Here is a 23,047-nt window from a genome sequence, read left to right on the forward strand (position 1 = left end):
CAGGACGCACAGCGGCGTACGTGAGCGCGCGAGCCCAGGGCGCCTCGCCCGGTGCTGGTGCACGCGTGGTCTGGGACGTGAGGCGCGCCCGGGTTCGATCGTTCCGCTCTTCGGTTGTGGGGACGAGGGGCACGTTAGCTCGAATATTCGGACTGGAAGGTTTGAATCTGAGTGTTTTGTTTTCCTGCGGATGGTTCTCACGCCTCGTGCACGGGCGCGCGCGAAAGAGACTCGCTCGGGCGCGAACAACAACTTGTATTTGCAGGGCGCCCTCAAGGTCCATTGAGGTTGCCAGGTAGTTATGCTGATAACTGGCGATCTCTTGAGGCACACCGATTGCTCTGAGATACCGCGAAATTAGAGGGAGTTGCAAACAGGACAGAGTAGTGATTAAAAGCAGAGAGTGCTGGAAACATTGAGCAGGTCTGGTAGCATTTGTGGAGAGAGAAACATTGTTGATGGGCCATAACCTCAGCGTCCCGGGTGGGAGAAATTCCTCTTGGAATGTCACTGTCCATAGAATCCCTACAGTACACAAGGAGGCCGTTCGGCCCATCGAGTCTGCACCAGCCCTCTGAAAGAGTACCCTACCTAGGCCCACTCAGCCACGCTATCCCCCTGATCCCATCTAACACTTGGACACTTCCAAGGGGAAAATTTAGCATAGCCAGTCTACCTGACCTGCACATCTTTGGACTGTGGGAGGAAACCAGAGCACCCCGGAGGAAACGCATGCAGACATGGGGAGAATGTGCAAACTCTCCATACAGTCATCCAAGGCTGGAATTGAATCCGGGTCCCAGGTGCTGTTAGGCAGCGGTGCTAACCACTGGGCCGTCCCAGGAGTACAAACTTCCTCTGACCTCTCCCAACACCTGCTGTCTCTCCGCCCTCCATGACTGACACTTCTCCCCACGTCCCACTCGTGTCTGAACCCCTCCTACCCAAATCTCTGCTCCTCCGCACTCATGTCCGATCCTTCTTCTCTCTCTTTCCTCCCCCCACCATTCCCCCAATTCTATCCCTGACCTGTCAATTTCAATTGGGATGAGAACATATCTGTGCCAGGTAAATTGGAATCAAAGATCAGCAGACAAAATTGCAATGGGCTGAATTTAAAAAGGTGATTGTTTGGATAGAGTTGAGGTACTTCCCCACAAAGGGGAAATATAGGACAAACAAAGCCTGAGGTTCTGAATGACAAAAGAGATAGTGCTGTACACTTCTATGTTCTATTATGAGGCAGAACATGTCTGCATATGACTGAAGCCAAGGTGAATATAGAAGATTTATGTGGGGGGGGGTTGACAGTAGTGAAAAGGACATGCTCCCTCTGATTACTTTGCATTTGTCTTTCTCAAAGAAAACAATGCTGCAGTAGTCACAGTGAAAACAAGGTAGTTGGGATGCGAGAAAGAGTAACAGTTGACAAATTTGGCGGTTGTACTTAAAGTTGATAAATCACCAGGGCTAGATGGGATCATAGAATTTACAGTCCTGAAGGAGGTCATTCGTCCCATCGAGTCTGCACTGGCCCTTGGAAAGAGCACCCTACCCAAGCCCACACCTCCACCCTGTCCCTGTAACCCAGTAACCCCACTTAACCTATTTGGACACTAAGGGCAATTTAGTATGGCCAATCCACCTAACCTGCACATCTTTGGACTCTGGGAGGAAACCGGATCACCCGGAGGAAACCCACGCACACACTGGGAGAACGTGCAGACTCCGCACAGACAGTGACCCAAGCCAAGAATCGAACCTGGGACCCTGGGGTTTGTGAAGCAACTAAGCTAACTTCTATTTGGCCATGCTTCCTACATGAAGGGGAAGGTAAAGGTCGAAATTGCAGAGGTACTGGTTATGATCTTCCAAACCTCCTCGGATACAGGGTGGTGTCCGAAGACTGGAGAATTATAAATGTCACAGTCTTGTTCAAAAAGGGTATAAGGATAACCCCAGAAACAGGCAGCATGGTGGCGCAGTGGGGTAGCCCTGCTGCCTCACGGCGCCGAGGTCCCAGGTTTGATCCTGGCTCTGGGTAACTGTCCGTGTGGAGTTTGCACATTCTCCCCGTGTTTGCGTAGGTTTTGCCCCCACAACCCAAAGATGTGCAGGGTAGGTGGATTGGCCACGCTAAATTGCCCCTTAATTGGAAAAAATTAATTGGGTATTCTAAATTTATGAAAGAAAAAGGATAACCCCAGAACGAGGATGGATTTATTAAAGAAAATCAGCATGCATTTGTTGAAAGCCAATCATGTTTAACGTACTTAAGAGTTTTTTGATGAGGTGACAGATGGTAAATGAAGGTAATGCGGGTGATTCATGGACTGGAAAAGGCATATGATATCGAACCATGTAAAAGACTTGTCAGAAAAGTTGAAGTCTGTGGAATAAAAGAGTCAGTGGCAGCTTGGATACAAATTTGGCTGGGTGACAGGAAATGGAGAGTAGAATGTACACCTAGATTTGGGTGATGGGAGGTATTGTGGCGCAGTGGGTTGTGTCCCTGACACTGAGCCAGAAGTTCTGGGTTTAACTCCCACTTCAGGACTCAAAGCCCACAGAACATGCATTCATAACGTGGGCAAACGGGTTGATTTTCAAGCTGTAAAGCCTTTTCAACACACCCATGACAGGCACTAAGAGCAGGAGAGTCTCCTGATCATCCATGCTTGATGCAGAGTGGCCCCTCGAGTCTCTGGTGACAGGCTCGGGATCTATTCCAAGAAAAAAAGCTATGGAAGCAGATCTCAGCACATGTTTTGTCTGCCTCATGCTACCAAGTAGGAGAAGAAATTTGGGTGCAAAGGGCACGATTTAAAAATTTGCAGATGACACCAAATCTTGCGGTATATTGAACTGTAGTGATAGATTTTAAAAGGACCTTTAGAAAGGCTGGTGAAATTGGCAGACAGCTGACATGAAATTGAATGCAGAGATGTGTAAAGTGATACATTTTGTTAATAAGGAGAGACAATATAGAATACAGTACACAATTCTAAAGTGAGTGCAGAAACAGAGAGACCTTTTAAAAAATAAATTTAGAGTATCCAATTATTTGTTTTCCCAATTAAGGAGCAATTTAGCATGGCCAATCCACCTACTCTGCACATCTTTTGGGTTGTGGGGGTGAGACCCATACAGACATGGGGACAGTGACCCAGGGCCTGATCAAACCTGGGTCCTTGGTGCCGTGAGGCAGCAGTGTTAACCACTGCACCACCATGCTGTGCTAGAAACAGAGAGACCTGTGGGTATATGTGCACAAATTATTGAAGATGGCAGGGCAGATTGAGAAAGCGTTTACTGTAATGTACACGGAATCCATATGAACATAGGGATTAGGAGGAGTAGGCCACTCAGCCCCTTGAGTCTGCTGCGTAATTCAATAAGATCATGGCGAATCTGATTGTAACTTCAACCCCACATTCCTGCCGACCCTGGATATCCCAGAACAGCTGCTCCTATCCACCCTGTTCATGCCCCAGATAATCTTGTACACCTCGATCAGGTCGCCCCTCCGTCTTCTCTGCTCCTGACGTCTGCACCTGATATGCCTATTGCCTTTCCTCCTTTGAACCTGATTCAAGTGAGATAGTGAGGACCACTTTTCCCGGGGAAAAAAGTTTGGAAAACACTGCTATACACAATACTGCAGATGTGATCTCACCATTGCTCTGTATAACTGAAGCATTATCTCCCTACCTTTGTAATCAGTTCCCTTCATAATAATTGATAACATTCTGTTAGCTTTCCTAATTACTTGCTTTACGGTATACTAGCTGTACGCTATACTAGCCTTTTATGATTCATGCAGTAGGACACCCAGATCATTCTGCACCTCAAAGTTCTGCAATCTCTCACCATTTAGATAATAAGCTTTTTTTTTAACAAACGTTTTATTACGGCATTTATGATTTTATAGAACATAGAACATAGAACACTACAGCGCAGTACGGGCCCTTCGGCCCTCGATGTTGCGCCGACCTGTGAAACCATCTGAAGCCTATCTGACCTACACTATTCCATTTTCATCCATATGTCTATCCAGTGACCACTTAAATGCCCTTAAAGTTGGCGAGTCTACTACTGTTGCAGGCAGGGCGTTCCACACCCCTACTACTCTCTGAGTAAAGAAACTGCCTCTGACATCTGTCCTATATCTCTCACCCCTCAATTTAAAGCTATGTCCCCTCGTGTTGGTCATCACCATCCGAGGAAAAAGACTCTCACTGTCCACCCTATCTAACCCTCTGACTATCTTATATGTCTCTATTAAGTCACCTCTCAGCCTTCTCCTCTCTAACGAAAACAACCTCAATTCCCTGAGCCTTTCCTCGTAAGACCTTCCCTCCATACCAGGCAACATCCTAGTAAATCTCCTCTGAACCCTTTCCAAAGCTTCCACATCCTTCCTATAATGTGGTGACCAGAACTGCACGCAGTACTCCAGGTGTGGCCGCACCAGAGTTATGTACAGTTGCAGCATGACCCTGTGGTTCCGAAACTCAATCCCCCTGCTTATAAAGGCTAGCACACCATATGCCTTCTTAACAGCCCTATTAACCTGGGTGGCAACTTTCAAGGATTTATGTACCTGGATGCCGAGATCTCTCTGTTCATCTACACTACCAAGAATCTTGCCATTAGCCATTTTATAACAACAAAAAGATACAAATACAAATGTAAACAGAATTCAGTACGTAACACCCCCCAACCAACAACCATACCCAGCCAACACAGCTTATACACCCAATTCCCTAAACTAAACTAACTCCCCCCCCCCCCCCCCCCCCCCCCATTGTATCTGCTAACGGTTTAGTTTTCCCCGAAGAAGTAGATAATCGGTTGCCACCTCCGGATAAACCCTAACATTGATCCTCTCAGGGCAAACTTAATTTTCTCAAGCCTGTGAAACCCGGCCATGTTGCTAACCCATACCCCTGATTTCTGGGGCTCCTAGTCCCTCCACGCTAATAAGATCCCTGGACTCACGGGTTTTACGACACTCCAAAGGTCGCCAACTCTGGACTCGGCGCCACCCTTGCCAAAATGACAAGCCTAAGCCTGGGCTTTAGAAATAGAAGCATAGAGTACAAAAGCAAGGAAGTTATGATGGACCTTTGTAAAACACTCGTTCGGCCTCAACTAAAGCATTGTGTTCAATTCTGGGCACCACACTTTAACATTTGCAAAAATGATCCACGGATGGGGGACTTGAGTTACATGGATAGATTGCAGAAGTGGGGCTGGTTTCCTCAGAAAAGAGAAGACTGGAGGAAATTTACCCGAGCTGTTCAGAATCTTATAGGGTCCAGAGATAGAGAAACTGTTCCCATTGGTTCCCAGAGGGTAACATTGAACACGATTAACAAAAGAACAAAAGGTGATTGAGGAAGACATTTTATGCAATTAATGGATCAGCGATGCGCTGCTTGAGTGCTTGAGGTAGATTAAATCGTGGCTTTCAAAAGGAAGTTGTACAACCACCTAAAAGAACATTTGCGGGAGAAAGGAGAGCAAGGTGTAGTGAGACGAGCTGAGTTGCCCTTACATGGACAGGACGGCTAAATGGCCTTATTATGTATGGTGATCATTTTATCATTCTGAGCACCCCACTGGTAATCTATTCTCTTCAAGGTACATGGACTGGAAACTGGAGCCTTCTGAGATACACAGATCAGTAACTGCTAGTTTCCTAGATAAATAAACTGGTAGCTAGTGCTGTCTGAGATCCATGGACTGATAACTGGAGCTCTTTGACATATACAGCAATCTATAAGCACTGATAACTGATGCTCTCTTGAGGTACACATATCTTGTACCCTTGGGATACATAGACTGATAACTGGCTCCTTGCAAATTGTCTGTGTCTGAGATACAATAAAAAGATGCATAACATTTGCACCACAAAGATTGCATTATATGTATTCACCAACTTTTAAGAAGTAAATCATTTTCTATTATATTTGAATGCAGCTCCACTAACCTGTGGAGAGGAGACCTTTGATTGTGTTGTACTATTTAGTTTAAAGTCTAAAGCTTCTTTTTCTCTTGCATTAAGAACATCTGGAATATTGAAACCATAATGGAAGACGACATTGAAACCAATGATTTTTTTGCTACCCAAACATACCAAAGAGAAGGGTTAAACAATTGCTCTTTAAGCAGTACGGTAGCAACAGTAACACCCTCCAAATCAGAAGTGCCTTTTCAAGTCAGAGGGGACAGGGGAAGGATCCTCACCCCTGAAGAAGCAGAAAAACTAATAAATGATCAGAGATTAGTATCGGATTTTAAACAACAGAAGCTCGAAATAGATGCACAGAAGAACTGGGATTTATTTTACAAAAGGAACAGCACCAATTTCTTCAAAGATAGACATTGGACAACCAGGGAGTTTGAAGAACTGAAAGCATGTAGAGAAGTAAGTGATATGGAATAAAGAACCTCCAAACTTGAGTTGTGTTATCGAGCTGCTATTTCAGCATTGGGAAGTCCAGTGCAACCTTGCAGAGTATATTGATTTTAAGACCACCACCCAGTTTCACCTCTCCACCGCCATTAATTCTATCAGTGTCTTGTATGGGAATGCTTATGAGTAAATGAGCCTGCATTGTCTTAAATTGTATGTTGAGAAAATGGAATCCATCTTATGAAGCTTCCGCCAAGAAGTCCATGCCCTTGGGTTGCAATCTCATTATCTTCCCAACCAGTCACTTAAATGATGCACAAGGTTATTGTTCTGCTATTCTGTTATACTTCAAATTCTATACCCTATTTGTAAGTTCGCAGACGACACAAAAATTGGTGGAGTTGCAGATAGTGAAGAGGATTGTCAGGATACAGCAGGATATAAACTGGTTGTAGTCTTGGGCGGAGAAACAGCAGATGGAGATCCAGACAAGTGTGAGGTAATGCACTTTGGAAGGTCCAATGCATGTAGGAATTACACAATAATTGGTAGAACTCTTGCGAGTACTGACAGGCAGAGAGGTCTGGGCATGCATGTCCACCGATCACTGAAAGTGGCAACGCATGTGGGTAAGGCGGTCAAGAAGGCATACGGCATGCTGGCGTTCATCAGTCGGGGCATTGAATATAAAAATTGTCAAGTCATGTTGCAGCTGTGCAGGACCTTAGTTAGGCCTCATTTGGAATAGTGTGTACAATTATGGTCGCCACATTATCAGAAGGATGTGGATGTTTTGGAGAGGGTACAGAAGCGGTTTACTCGGATGTTGCCTAGTATAGAGGGTATTAGCTGTGAGGAGAGGTTAGATAAACTTGGTCTGTTCTCACTGGAATGACGGAGGTTGAGAGGCGACCTGACAGAGGTCTACAAGATTATGAGTGGCATGGACAGAGTGGATAGTCAGATGCTGTTTCCTAGGGTCGGAGAGTCAAGTACTAGAGGACATAGGTTTAAAGTGCGTGGGGAAAAGTTTAGAACAGATGTGCGAGGCAAGTTTGTTACACAGAGGGTGGTAAATATATGGAACGCGCTGTCTGGGGAGGTGGTGGGAGCAGGTACGATAGCGGCATTTAAGGGGCATCTAGACAAATATATGAATAGGGTGGGAATGGAAGGATACGGACTCCGTCAGTGTAGATGATTTTAATTTAGGCAGGTACCAGGGTCGGCGCAGGCTTGGAGGGCCACTACCAAGACTGCTTACTTCCACCTCGAACATTGCCAATCTCAACCACCTACCGCCACTGAAAACCTTGTCTATACTTTTGTGACTGAAAGATTTGACTCCTTAATGTTCCACTTAAAGCACAGCTCATCCACAACTCCATTGCCCATAACCGTTGCTGCATTGAGTTCCAATTACTCATCACCCCATACTTGCTGGCATCCCACTAGCTTCCTGTCCCTAGCATATTAATTTCAGAATCAATTTTAAAATCTATTCTCAGCCTTCCCTACCTTTGCATCCAACCTTGCATTCTACCCCATGTCTTTTGGTCTTCTGATTTAGGTCCTCAGTACATCTCCCCTTTTCACGCATCCGTTGCTGACATACGCTTCAACCTTACTGTCTGAACTTCCACTCAAAGTTTCTTCACCTTTTTTAAAAAAAAGTTATTAAAAATTTAAAATGTAACCAAATATTACAAAAAAAATTCACATTTTTACAAATTCGCCGATACAACATACAGAAAACCCGTACCCCGCTGCGCCACCCCAGGAACCGACGGTGATTAGTTCCTTAAAATAGGCAATGAAAAGCCACCACCTCCGGTAGAATCCCTTGACCTCACGGTGTATTTAACGTTCTCCAGCTACAGAAACTCCATTAGGTCCCCTAACCATGCTGGGGTTGGGGACCTCACCGCAGTAAAATCTGCCTCCGACCCTGTCTGAGGCCCCAGTGAGTCCGACACCCCAAATATGGAAACCAGAGGACAATTCAACATTTAGAATCGTCGACATGGTGCTAAAGAAGGAGACTCAAATGCTCACAAGTGTTTGAACAGGACCAGAGCATGTGTGTGTGATTGGTCGGGTCCTCGGAACACCGGTCACACCTATCATCCACCTCCAGGCAAAACGCCTTAGTCAGGTGTGTCCTAAAGACTATTTTGAGCTGGATCAAGCCCAGCTTCGCACAGAAGGACATGGAGTTCACCCTGCAAAAGTCCTATGTCATCTACTATGGACCCCAGCTCCCCCTCAACCTCGTTTTTACCCCATCCACTAGCCCCACTTTCTCTGACCAGATCCGCCCATTGATGCCAGATGTGCTACCCCCCCTCCGGCCCAGCAAGTGAAAAGAACCTTTCCATTAGAGATATCGGCACCGTGGGGAATGTCAGGAAGGCCTTCCGTATAAAATTCCGAACCTGGAGGTCTCTAAACAAATTCGACCCTACCAGCCCATATTTCCCTGTCAACCCCTCCAAGCTGGCAAATCATCCTTCCAAGAACAAGTCTCCTAATCGCTCCAGTCCTTTTCTTCCTCCTCCCCCATCCCCAACAAGGCATCTAATTTCAGATTGGGACGGTACGACCCACATTCCACACAATCCTTATCTTTTTTCAACAGAAGGCAAATCAATGCCTGCACTAGTGTGCTGGAAGGGAGCCCCAGGTCAGGGAGTCCATAAACATGTCCATCAGCAACGGGACCAACAGTCCAGCAAATTTCTTATAAAAATCCACCGAAAACCCATCTGGCCCGGAGGCTTTACCTGTTGCATCTGCCCTATCGCTGCTGAGATTCCCTCAGGACCTAGCAGTGCCTCCAACTCTTTGTGCTCCTCCCCCACCACAGGAAATTCTAAACCTCCAAAAATGCCACCATATCCGACCTCATCACTGGTGGCACCGACCTGTAAATATTCTTAGAAAAAACCTCAAACGCACCATTAACTCTATCTGGGGCGGACACCAGCTTGCTGCTCGGGTCCCTGACCTGCATGATCTCCTGAGAGGCCACCTGCCATCTCAGCCGGTGAACCAGGAGACAGCTGACCTCCCCGTGTTCATAAATAACCCCCACCGAACACCACAGTGGGCAGGCACCGCCTTACCCGTAGACAAGATTGAACTGCGACTGCAGTTTCTTCCTATTCAGCAGGAGCTCCGGGGTGGGTCACTCGAATATTTGCAGTCCACCTCCAGAATATCGTAAACTAGCTTCTAGCACTCTTCTGTTACCTCCCTATCCATGTGCACCTTTTATGACATAATCTCCCCTCTGATAACCACTTTCAAGGCCTCCCACAGTGCAGACAGATCAATTCCCATTGAACTCCACATACTCACCTATAGCCTTAGAAATGCATCCACAGCGCCCCATATCTGCTAGTAGCCCCACGTCCAACCTCCATACCGGACATTGAACAGGGCCCATCTCTAAAACTAAAACCATATCTACTGAGTGCAGAGCATGGTCTGAAATGACTGCAGCCGAATATTCTGCTTTCCTCACCCTGGGAAGAAGGACCTACCCATCAAAAATAAATTACCCTGGAGTATACCTTTTGAACTGGGGAAAAAAACGAGAATTCTTTATTCCCCGGAAGCATGAACCGCCAGGGGTCCCCCCCCATCTCTTCCATAAAAGCTAACCGCATCTGCACTACCCCTGAAGGAGCCAATGATGTTGGCCTAGAGCAGTCAGTTTCAGCACACAGTTTAAATCTCCCCGCAGAATCAGCTGATTCCAAATCCAGGGTGGTGGCCAACAGCTTCCTTATAAATGCCACATTGTGCCAATTCAGGGCATATACATTTAGCAATACTCCCAATTTATCCACCAATGACCCAGTAACATTTGCATACATGCCACCCAGATCTGTCACAACCTTGTCCACTAAAAAGTGAACCTGCTTGTTAATTAAAATTGCCACCCCTGCGGGCTCTACTGTCGAAGCCCAAATGAAATATCTGGTTCACCCACCCCTTCCAGAGTCTGGTCTGGTCCCTCACCCGCAAATGAGTTTCCTGCAAAATCACCACATCGGCCCTTAAATTCTTCAGGTAAGAGAAAACTCTCAACGTCTTCACCGGGCCCCCGATCCCTGTACGTTCCATAAGACCAACACAATCGGAGGTCTTTTAGTAAACCCCCCCCACCCCACCCAGAGTTGGCCATTTACACCACAAAGGATAATCCCAGACCCACACAAAATACCTGGGGCTTCTTCGCCTTTCTATCTATTTCCCTGTCCTGCCTCTCTTAGCTATCTCTTCTAATACTGCTGGCCGTGTCTATTTTTTCTTACATAAGCACTGTGGATCATTTTGCTCTATTCAATGTTCTATAAAAATGCAGATTGTTCCTAATATTGTTTGTTTTTCTCCTTGCAGTTTGAGAATCAAAAACTGATTCTCTTGGAAGCTGGCTGTGGAGTTGGGAACTGTTTATTCCCACTTTTAGAGGATGATCTGAATGTCTTCATTTATGCTTGTGACTTCTCTCCCCGAGCTATAGAATTTGTGAAGGTATATGCAACAATGTTTATAATTGTTTTTGTTCAGTCTTTGATTATTTTTTTACACCTTTTGTTCTGAAATTTTCAAGCTGGAAACATAGTAAATGTACACTAAATTTGCACAGAAATCATAGAATTTACAGTGCAGAAGGAGGCCATTCGGCCCATTGAGTCTGCACCGGCTCTTGGAAAGAGCATCCTACCCAAGGTCAACACCTCCACCCTATCCCCATAACCCAGCAACCCCATCCAACACTAAGGGCAATTTTGGATACTAAGGGCAATTTATCATGGCCAATCCACCTAACCTGCACATCTTTGGACTGTGGGAGGAAACCGGAGCACCCGGAGGAAACCCACGCACACATGGGAGGATGTGCAGACTCCGCACAGACAGTGACCCAAGCTGGAATCGAACCTGGGACCCTGGAGCTGTGAAGCCATTGTGCTATCCACAATGCATCGTACAGGGATCGGGGGCCCAGTGAAGACGTTGAGAGTTTTCTCTTACCTGAAGAATTTAAGGGCCGATGTGGTGATTTTGCAGGAAACTCATTTGCAGGTGAGGGACCAGACCACAGCACATGAAATAATGCAGCCAGATTCTCAATGCCATTGATGTAAAGTAAATCTTTAAGGAAAGAAAGCAAGTATACGTGCATTTCTATAGCGCCTTGCATGACCTCAGGAAATCTAATGCACTTTACAGCCAATTAAGTACTTTTGAAGTGTAGTTACTGTTGTAATGGAGGAGTAACAGCACAGCAGGATTCCACAAACAGCGATGTAATAGATGATACACAATTGATATTTAGTGATACAGGTCGACTATCCTTTATCCAAATCACTTGGTTGTGTTTCGGTATTCATATATTTTCGGTTTTAGGATGTTTTAAACAGTATGTTTGTTGAAGTTTTTCCATTTTAACAAATAACACAACAAAATCACATGAATGGTACAGCTCAATAAAAATGTCTCAACATACATAGATACAGAAGAGGACAGGAGAATAGTCCAGTACAATCATTAGATTGTGCTCCTATACACACTACTAGAGATCCAGGGAGGAGATAAGGCCATGGAAACATGGGAAATGGTGCTTCCACGCAGCGATTACTTGCAACGCCGATGAGAATTAAGGATAGGATCTTTGTGCCATGTCTGGGCACCGGCACCAATAACACACTAACATCCTCCCTTCGGATATCAGACCCCTCTGTACCCTTACAGGATCCAGTCACGGATTCTTTAACCACTCCATGTTTTGTCTTTTCTCCTGACAAGGGTATGCGATATTTGGAGGCAAGGGTCCCCCATTAGCTGTTTTGGTAAAAAACATATTGAGCGGGTAAAGTGATATATAGTTTGTGCATAACCTTGCTCTTTTGTTAATATGCTGTAATCCTTGCATATATGAGGAGAGAGTATATTTTAGACACACCTTACCTAGTTTATAGAGATGATGAGTAAAGCCATGGCAGGGTGATGGGTGGATAGTTGGTGTGTTGGTGGATGGTAGGGTTAGATAAGTCCTCACTTGGGTTGAGGAAAGCCCCCAGTTAAAGCTATTTGTATTGGGTGTTTATCTTGCTTTTTTTTGTTACTTTGAATCTTGAGAACCCGTGCTTATCGACGGCCCAGACAGATCATGTAACCTCGGGCAGACTGGGTTCCTTGTAATTCTTCTGTGTGGTTGGCGTTTTTGCAGCTGGTGGAAGTAGGGGCAAGAGTGGTAGCGTGCGCCTGGGTGTGGTCAGTTAATTCTTGAGTTGCTGAAGTGAGTCTGTATGCTATGCCTGTGCATTGTTGGAGTCCTTCTTCGAGGCTTGATGGGGGTGTGAGTTGCTCTCCTCCACATGGTCTTGTATAGTGGTTTCCTGAGAATCCTCCTCGTTGTTAAGTAATGGGTTGAGAGACATTCCAATTAGTTGTCTCATTTATGTCAAGTATCCAATAATTGACACTGATGTAAAGAGGCTTCAGGTGGCCTTTGTGTCAGGTGATGTGAAGTTTTGTGCTGAGTCTGTTAAAGGTGTTTGTAAAAAGGAGCAGAACCTTTGACTCGTTATACAACAGCAGCTAAACGTCTAACAAATGGTAGCAGAGGATGGTTGCTGTGAAAATGTGAAGTATTGAAAGATGCAACTTTTCCAGACCAAACCAAGGAGTGAGTGAGAAAAAAATAAAATATACGGCTGAACCTGGGATAAAGATGGCCGGATATGACTACTCCTCCCCCCCTTATTTTTTGATACGGGATCATACGACCAATGGAGAAGTGCAGTAATTATGTGGACTATGGTAACTGCCTTGGGAAAGAGAAAACAAGGTATGGCATTGGCTCTTTCTCTACCTAATGACAGTAAAATCCGAAGCAAAGTGTTTTCTGAGCTGGAGTTAGACTGAGAAGAAGGTCTGGAGACTCTTACGTTATATGGACAAGATTTACAAAAAGGATGACTTGTTAAGTGCATATGAAGCATGGTCGGATTTTGATAGGTTCCAGAAAATAGAGGAATTCTCCATGGAAGACTATATAATGGAATTTGGCAGGCTATATAAAAGGCTGCAGAAACACAACCTGGAATTTCCACAGTCTGTGTTGGCCTTTAAATTACTTGACTATGCTAAGTGAGCAACAAGGATAGGCTCCTGGTTTTGACAGGAGTTCCGTTTGCGGATAAGGATACCTTATTAAATCAGATGACAGAAGCTTTAAAAAAGTTTCTGAGGAAATGACCCAAATAGGTCAGTCTGCAATAAAGCAGAATATGGAAGATACACTGTGAACAGGATGGCGAAGTCACACGGCTACAAACAAGTTCCAAGACTATAGAAGGAGATCGGGACCTGGAAATTCTGAACTGAAACTGAGTTAAAACCTACAATAGGAAGATGAACCCCAGAAATGCCCGGAGTATGATAAATCAATGTTTTCGATGTGACTCTCAATACCATTATGCTTTCAACTGTCCAACACGTTATAATAGAGTGTTTGAAGCAACACATGACACGGAAGAGTCAGAAGAGGAAAAAGATAGTGACCAGAAAGAAGGCATTGTCCTATTAACAAGCAGTTTTACGCCGGTAATGAGGGTGTTGGTTGCAGAATTCCTCAATTGTGCTGTATTGGACAGTGGCTGCACATCTACTGTGTGTGGAATTGGCTGGCTAAAATGTCACCTGGACTCCTTGAATGCTGAAAATTGTAACAAGGAATTTGAAAGTTCCACAAGTTTCAGGTTTGGTGATAATACTTTGAAGTCGCTGAAAAGAGCGGTGATCCCTTGCAATATTGTTGGAGTGAATCATTTCATTAGCACGGATATTGTATCAAGTGAGATACCTTTGCTTCTGAGCAGACCGTCGATGAAGAAAGCATACATGAAACTGGATATGGAACAGGATAAGGCAACAGTTTTTGGAAATAAGGTGGACTTACAATTTACACAGTCGGGACACTATTGTATTCCATTACTGACAAATAATATTTCAAGTACAGTTGTTAAGGATGTGTTAATGGCAATTGAAAATGGGACGTTAGCTGATTAAAAAGCTTGTTGAATTAAAACTGCATAGGCAATTTCCGTATCAGTCTCCTCGGAGGCTGAAAAATTTATTAAAAGATGCAGGGGTAAGAGATGAAGACTATACTAAACTGATAGAATAGGTTAGTGATCGCTGTGAAGTTTGTATAGCAGTAGAAAAGCTTTTTTGGAAGCAGAAGTCTCTGAAAGGATTCGCAGAGCTTTAAGACATAATGTACGGCCATCAGATACCGTTTTTCAGCAAGGAAACATAATCTACTATAAGAGAGACAATTTTAATGAATGAAAAGGCAGTGGAAAGATCATAGGCATAGATGGCAAAAGAATTATTTTGCAACATGGCAATCAAACTGTTCGGGTATATTCATCAAGAATAATGGGTACAGATTACAAATTTTCAAATTTAGACAGAGCAGACAGACATGATGAGGAACCAGAGTCATCTGGTACGCACGTGTTATAGAACTATGAGGACCAGTTAACTGATATATACAGGGTTTCTGTAGAGGAACACAACACGTCTGATGAATTAGAACAGGCCATTTTTCCGAAAGGACAACTGCCAAAAGTTGGTACAAAAGTGACATACTTGCCTGAAGGGTCTAGTCAATGGAAGGATGCAGCTATTATTAGTAGAACAGGGAAGGCCACTGGAAAGTATAAACATTGGTTGAATGTACAGCATTCAGGGGAGAGAGTCCAGACAATGGATTGGGAACACAAAGTTCAAAAATGGAGAGCACAGAAACGCAGTGCCAGTTCAGATAGTCAACATCGGATAGTGAACAGGTCCGCAGGAAAAAGTCAAGAACTATTGAAAGAACATCCCACAGCAGAAGGGAAAGATAAAGCAGTAGCAGAACAGAACAAATTACCAGGCGGGAGAGGGGGCGTCGTTTATCAAGATCTCGGAACATGTAAAACTACGAATACTTCCCGTACTAGCCTCCCTGAACAGGTGCCGGAATGTGGCGACTAGGGGCTTTTCACAGTAACTTCATTTGAAGCCTACTTGTGACAATAAGCGATTTTCATTTTTTTTTCACTAATAAGAGTAGAAACCCACATGCACGTGAGATTTTGTTGGCTTCCAATAAATTAGATTAAAAAGTTATCAAAGATGCCAAACAGCAAGAACTGCATAGTTGGAGTGAATTTAAGGTACACACGGAAGTACCGGATAGGGGACAAAGAGCTCTATCCCACAGATGGATTTGCACGGAATCTTCCGGATGGAACTGAAAAGGCAAAGGCCAGGTTTGTGGCAAGTGAATTTGAAGAAAACTTAGAAGATCAGGATTTAATGGTAGATTCACCTACGGCAGGAAAGGTTATTTTAAATATCTTCTTGGCTCTATTAGCCACAAAGGCATGGGAATGCAAATCTATAGATAAAAAAGCTGCCTTTTTGCAGGGGCATCAGCTCCAGAGAAACATTTTTCTCCGCCCTCCTAAAGAGGCAACTAACACAAAAGAGGTACTCTGTAAGTTGAACAAATGTGTATATGTATTAAATGATGCATCTGGAGTCTGGTACTTTTTGGTAAGGTCAGTTTTGTTAAAGCTAGGCTGTTGCCAGTTGAAAGCAGATCCGGCAATGTTTTACTGGCACTATAAAGGGAATATTTCTGGCACCTTTATGATGCATGTCGATGATTTTCTGTGGGGTGGAACTAGTGATTTTGAAGCTATTGTAATCTCTAGTTTGAGGAAAGAATTCAGGGTTGGAGGTCAGGCTTAAGGTGCATTTAAATATATTGGACTGGAAATAGGACAGATTAAGTTAGGGGCAACTTTACGTCAGCAGTCTTATTTGGAAAGCATCAGCCCAATAGCAATTAGTCGTGGCCAGATTTCACAAAAAGACGCAATGGTTTCAAAGATGGAAAAAGAGCAACTGCGAAGTTTAATTGGGCAACTGAATTGGTTAGGTAGACAGACTAGACCAGACATGAGTTTTGATGTCTTAGCGTTGAGTACAAAAATGAATAATCCCAAAGTGGAAGACATAAAAAGAGCAAATAAAGTGTTGGTCAAACTAAAAATGCAGGAGTGTGTTTGAGGTTCCCGGTTTTAGGTGACCGTAGGCACTTGAAACTCATAGGTTATTCTGATGCGTCCTATGCAAATTTATATGATGGAGTTTCAAGTGCAGGAAGTTTTATAATTTTCCTTTTGGGGTACAATGGTAAATGTTGCCCTCTTGTGTGGGAAACAAAAAAATAAGGAGAGTGGTCAAAAGCACTTTGGCTGCTGAGATGTTAAGCCTTGTAAAGATGGTGGACGTGGCCTTTTATATGTCTCCGATATTGTCAGAAATTTTGGGATTGGGGATTTGGGTAATATACCTATTAAATGTCACATTGACAACAATTCCCTGTGGGATAATGTGCGCTCTACAAAAGTGTCAGTGAAAAAAAGGTAAAGGTAGACATCGCAAGTTTGAAGCGGATGTTGGACAGAAGGGAGATAGCAAAAATTTTATGGGTCGACAGTAGCTATCAATTTTCAGACTGTTTTACAAAAAGAGGGGCTAGTTCATAAAAACTTTTGGATATTGTTAATGAAGGACGCCTGTTCCTGTGACTGCTTTTTTACTTCCAAAAATGAATTTTAAAAAAAAAAAGAGAAGGGGGGAAATTGCGTGTGTTTTTTGAGTTTCTTGTAATTTTGTTTTCACCTAATTTTTTTTTCTCCAAGGAAGTTAAGTAACTGTTAAATAATGGGTTAAGAGACATTCCAATTAGTTTTTAAAAAATATTTTTAATCTCCTTTTTCACATTTTCTCCCAAATTTACACCTACTAACAATCTGTCAACCCCCATATCAATAACAACGACCCCATCCTCCCACCAAACCCCAAACAGGAGCCCGCATGCTCACACAAACAAATGACAAAAAGGAATCACGATTCACCCATAGTCACCATCAACACCCACAGCCACCCCCCCCAACTAATGTTCGATGTTATCCAGTTCTTGAAAGTGCATAATGAATAATGCCCATGAATTGTAGAACCCCTCCATCCTTCCCCTCAGTTCGAACTTAACCTTCTCATGTGTCAGGAATTCCAACAGGTCCCCCCGCCACGCCAGGGCACAGGTTGGAGAGGTTGCTCTCCAATCTATCAGGATCCACCTTCGGGCGATCAACGAGACGAAGGCTACAACATCTGCCTCCGCACCTGTTTCCAACCCTGACTGTTCCGACCCCCCCCCAGAATATGGCCTCCCAGACGCCCGGGTCCAGTTTCATGTGCACCACTTTAGAAATTACCCTAAAAACCTCCTTACAGTAATTGGACAGGACCAAAGCATATATGAACGTGAGTCTGTTAAAGTGAAATAAAGATGTTTGTAAAAAGGAGCAGAACCATTGACTCTTTATACAACAGCAGCTGAACATCTAACAGTCGTAGTGGGTCTTCCATGGGAAAGCAGTAACTTTGTCTCTGTTGAGGCAGCACTGTTCTGTCTCCATGTATCTGCCTTGCAGTGCGTACAGTACTGATCCATGTCTAATATTCCTTGGTTAATTAGCGCATTCCTCCCCAAGGGGGATTTCTTCTCTACATCTGGGTGAGCAGCATGCCTTTAGGAGTCCTGTTTTGGTCCATAGAGTTAAGGACCCATTCTCAAATCGGTCGGAAACTCGGCCCCCACTCCTCGTACGAGACAGGGCTCATGTACACTCCTTGTCCAGTCCCTATTCATGAAGTCGGTCAGGATAGATGACACCATGCAGCAGGATTTCCAAGGATCAGAGGCAAGCCCCCAAAAGGGAAATTGCTCTATCAAATAATAGGATTCTCTCCTGCACTTTCAATATTTTCAAGGATATTTCGCAGTTCACCAAAGTGAGTACTAAAAATCTGCATCACGGGGCCGACATCATCATCCAAAACATAATTTGCAATGGCAGCATCATCCCTGTGTAAACACCATCGTCGAGGCGTGGGCCCACTCACCAGCAAAACTGCCACTGGAAGCTGGGCCCTACCCCAGCCACCTCCGTCCACCTCAATCAAACAAGGATTCTCTCTGATTTAACTCTGCTCCTCATCACCACAATCCAACCAGGATAATCTAGGGATATAGTGCAAGACATATTTCAACCTCTTTGAACCTTTGATTTTAGTACAAGGGAGCGGCAGGGTGGCACAGTGTTTAGCACTGCTGCCTTACAGCGGCAGGAATCCGGGTTCAATTCCTGCATCGGGTGACTGTCTATGTGGTGTTTGCATATTCTCCCCATGTCTGCATGGGTTTCCTCCAGGTGTTCTGGTTTCCTCCCACAGTCCAAAGACATGCAGGTTAGGTGGATTGATTGTGCTGAATTGCCCTTAGTGTCCAAAAGGTTAGGTGGGATTATGTGGATAGGGTGGGAATGTGAACCTCAGTTGGGTGCTCTTTTCCAAGGTTCGGTGCAGACTTGATGGGCGAATGGCCTCCTTCTGCACTGTGGGGATTTTATGATATATATCCAAGAAAGTAATTATGGGAAGTGCATTAGGATAAAATAAAGGACAGGTAGAGCAAGAGTTCCCGAAAGCGCAGCCGCTCCTGCGCCACCTCACGTGACTCCCTCCAGTTTTCGGATTTCATATGCTTACCATGTATGCAGTAGGCCTAGGCCTACTTGCATTACTATAGCTTACACCTAGGCTAGCTCTTGTCTACAAATACTAAATTGTTTCTCCATTTGTCAACTCACGCATCCTACTTCTTTACTGTTAACACTTGTAATACAATATTACATTGCATTCTTAACATGATTTTTAAAAAAATTAATGCTTACACAATAGCCTTGGTGATATCCGTTCACAAAGTAAGATGGATCCAAATGATGACTGCATTAATTAAACCAAGATAAAGGAACTTGTAGGAGAGGGTTCATAGTCAGTGCACTCTGCTGAGGAAGCCTTCTTGACTAGTTCGTCCAGCTTCAGCCTCATCAACCATTCATTTGTCATTTATTTTAGATACTGACATAATTTCTTGCTCATTTATAAATACATGTTATTTCAGTGCATCTTATCAACCCATCACACTTTTTAATCAATTTGATCTTGACATTACACCATTTCTGCAATCTCCCCGTTAGTCTAAGAATGCACAATTGAAGTATCGTCAATATTAAACATTCCTTCGCCCTCCACCATATTTGTACATTCCAATGCTATACCTTTTACAGACTACATTTACATATTACAGCTGATTTACCATATTTTCTTTCTTCACACGCAATCCTTCAAAGTCTTTGTCAATGTTATCATCTTCAGTGAACATTTTTGTGGCCAAAGGTTGTGCCAACTGTTGGTCAAGGAGTCTTTATCGATAGTTAAAAATCTAAAGTTGCCATAGTCCCAGATGACCATAGACTGCTTTCTCCTTTGAGGGGGAGAGCTGACTTACCTGAGGTGATTTTACCTGAGGATCTCCACACCTTAGGTGAGGGGCAAGGTTGAGAAGGTGGGTCTTCATGAATAACCTCAACAAGGTATTGGACATTAGCAGATGGGTAGATGGTGTTCTTAACTATAAATTTCACCCTCAAGCCATTGTAAATTTGTTCAGGGAAAAGATTTTGGTCTGAAATTAGCATAGCAAACTCAAAATATTTTTCAGCTGCGTTATGGTCTGCAGGTGCTTTATCACCAAAAACTTTTAACAACTTGATACCATGACCCTCCTTGAATTTCTCCAACCAACCTGATGTGTACATGCACCTACAAGTCTTAGTTCTTGGTGGTAGATCTTTGCTTCCTACATGACTAATGAGCCAGTCAGTGGAAACCTTTTACTCCTGTGCTGTTGAATCCACTCCATTGTGACAAAACATGGTCATGTTCATCATTTTTTGACATTTAAAATTTTTCTAATAACTTTTGTGTATCATTTTCAATATGAAATTTAAATGAAGCTTTTGAAAACCTTCCACCCTCAAGCCTCTGTTCGCAGCGTCACTTCGAGGAGTCTATATATTCGAGAGCTCTGTGAAAGCAATCAGGCTCTCTCATTGGCATAGTAGTGAACAGGTAATGTCCAAATATCCCTGAAGCACCTTGGACATTTGCTCTTCCTGATTACAACCAATTTACATTTGTTTGCCAACCACATTGGCACAACCAAAGACAGCCAACCTATTCTTGGCATCCTTAACACCCGTTGGTGTATCTCCTCAGCTGTTGCTAGTGTTTTCCTAGCCTGTGTAGACTCATTACATCAGCATTGTAAATTTGTTCAGGGAAAAGATTTTGGTCTGAAATTAGCATAGTAAACTCAAAATATTTTTCAGCTGCGTTATGGTCTGCAGGTGCTTTATCACCAAAAACTTTCAACAACTTGATATCATGACCCTCCTTAAATTTTTCCAACCAACTTGTTGTGTACATGCACCTTCAAGCCTCAGTTTTTCGTGGTGGATCTTGGCTTCCTCCATGACCAATGAGCCAGTCAGTGGGAAACCTTTTACTCCTGTGCTGTTGAATCAACTCCATCGTGACAAAACATGGTCATGTTCATAATTTTTTGACATATGCAAAAAAAATTCTAATAACGTTTGTGTATCACTTTCAATATGAAATTTAAACGATTTGTCTTCCTACTACCTTAAATCATATATGGTGGTGATACCCACCCCATATTCCTCACTCAGTTACCTCACAGACCACCATAGTCAAGTTTCTGTAACAGCTCAATTTTGTTAGCAATTGGTAATGAATTATGCTTCCTTTTCATTGTTACCCATAAAGGTATCTGATGATCTTTTTGACATAGTGGAATAAAAGCACTAAATAACCACAAAAATCACATGGTCAGCGCAGCTAGGCTTCCTACGCAAAACGTTGCTGAGGTTTTTGTTGGCTTGTGTTAGGGTTCATTAAAAACAACGTACAGCTTTTGGGTGTGTTTGATTTTTGAATGTACAGATAAAGGATGCTCAATCTGTTTTATGTGCTTGTATTGCTAAGTTTACCAGTTCTTCAACTTCCCCAAATAATCCCTCCAGTTGTTTCTGACATTAATGGAAATAACTTAAAAAGCAATTATGTTAAAAGTAATCACGCAATTAATTGGAGCATCCTGTACAGATGACTTCTTATCCATTCCTATGTTTGTTTCTTTTTTAAAGCAAAACCGTTTGTACAAAGTTGAACGATGTAAGGCCTTTCAGTGTGATCTGACAAAAGACGATTTACTGCAGAATATGCCAGTGGACTCCGTGGACGTTGTAACTCTAATCTTCGTACTCTCTGCCATTCATCCTGACAAGATGCAGCTGGCATTAGAAAACATCCATAAAGTTAGTATTTAATAGTGCACATGCTGCCATCGCATTCATAGTGGGGTCGATGGGGAAGATTCAAAAGGATTTGACAAACATTTTCTGTCAAAGTGGTGAATTTGAAATTAAAGTAAATTATACCTGCTGTCCAGGTTATGTTACCATCTCCTTTAAGAAAATTGTACATTTTATAATTTAAAACAATTCAACGTGTCATCTGTGCAAGTTTTTGTTAATTTGGCTTTGAAGAATCCAGTTGTTTAGCACTGTTGTTACTGAATATCAAATATTACCTTGTAGATGGAGAAAAATAAAAATTTAAGAGACAATTGAACACTTTGTTTCTATGAATATAGTCTCACTTATAAAAGTTTATGCATTCAGTATTGTCTGGGTTTGTTGTGTTGCCTTTTGTTACTTCACTGAGAATGCGACCTACTAAGCTAATACAAGTGAATTATTCCTGTAAGCCCATTTTGTTCATTTGGTAGTACATCATTGTGAAAGATACAAGAACTGTGACCTTCATTCTTGTGTGTCTGTGACAGATACTGAAACCTGGTGGATACATCTTATTCAGAGATTACGGACTGTATGATCACGCCATGCTTCGATTTAAAACTGGCCACAAACTTGGACCTAATTTTTATGTTCGACAAGATGGAACAAGATCTTTCTTCTTTTCCGATGGTAAGATTTGATATTTAAAACATTTCTTTCTACTTCCAAAAGACTATCAGCTGACTATGGTAGTTGTAAGTAGCACAGTACTTGCTTGCAAAATAATTGTTTAAATTACTTTGTACTTGCACATTTCTTGAATGTTTTTCTTTATTGAAGTTGGTGACTCAAACTGGGACATTGTCATTTGAGCACAAGCTGACCTCTGATACAAGTGGCTCTTCATCTGGGAGCCTGTACAGTGAGCATGTTATTTAGCTTAGGGCATTGCACCCAACTTGATCCTGTTGTCATCAGACATATTTCTAGCAGGTGTTGCAGGATGATGTTACTAAAAACCTGCTTGGGTAGTAACAAAGTCACAGAGGGGTTACAATCATTATTTCCGTTACAATATTTTATTTTTTAATTTATATTTACAATTACTCTTTTCTTCAGCATAATTAATGTACAAGCAGAACAGATAGAAAATGCTTCTAGTTGTATGCTGTTTCTCTTTGGCAAGCTTGATTTTTTTTGCTGCCTATCTCGCTTTTGATTGCTGTTTTACTGCTGGTTGTTTTGTATGGTATTCCCT

General features: G+C 43.1%; 1 protein-coding gene across 3 annotated transcripts in view; it reads left to right on the top strand.

Moving 5' to 3' along the window:
- mettl6 (methyltransferase like 6) overlaps positions 1 to 23,047 on the top strand; it is a 70,204-nt gene that overhangs the window by 28,225 nt on the left and 18,932 nt on the right. For 2 of the 3 annotated variants that reach the window (XM_038796847.1, XM_038796848.1), the window contains exons 3-6: positions 6,071 to 6,433; positions 10,829 to 10,963; positions 21,637 to 21,807; positions 22,338 to 22,479. In XM_038796847.1, the coding sequence (XP_038652775.1) occupies positions 6,071 to 6,433; positions 10,829 to 10,963; positions 21,637 to 21,807; positions 22,338 to 22,479 (811 nt within the window). Of the gene's footprint in view, positions 1 to 10; positions 160 to 6,070; positions 6,434 to 10,828; positions 10,964 to 21,636; positions 21,808 to 22,337; positions 22,480 to 23,047 lie in introns of those variants that run through there. The other variant, XM_038796846.1, reaches the window with a different exon arrangement.

This window comes from Scyliorhinus canicula, chromosome 5, assembly GCF_902713615.1.
Source record: "Scyliorhinus canicula chromosome 5, sScyCan1.1, whole genome shotgun sequence".
Classification (NCBI taxonomy): Eukaryota; Metazoa; Chordata; class Chondrichthyes; order Carcharhiniformes; family Scyliorhinidae; genus Scyliorhinus; species Scyliorhinus canicula.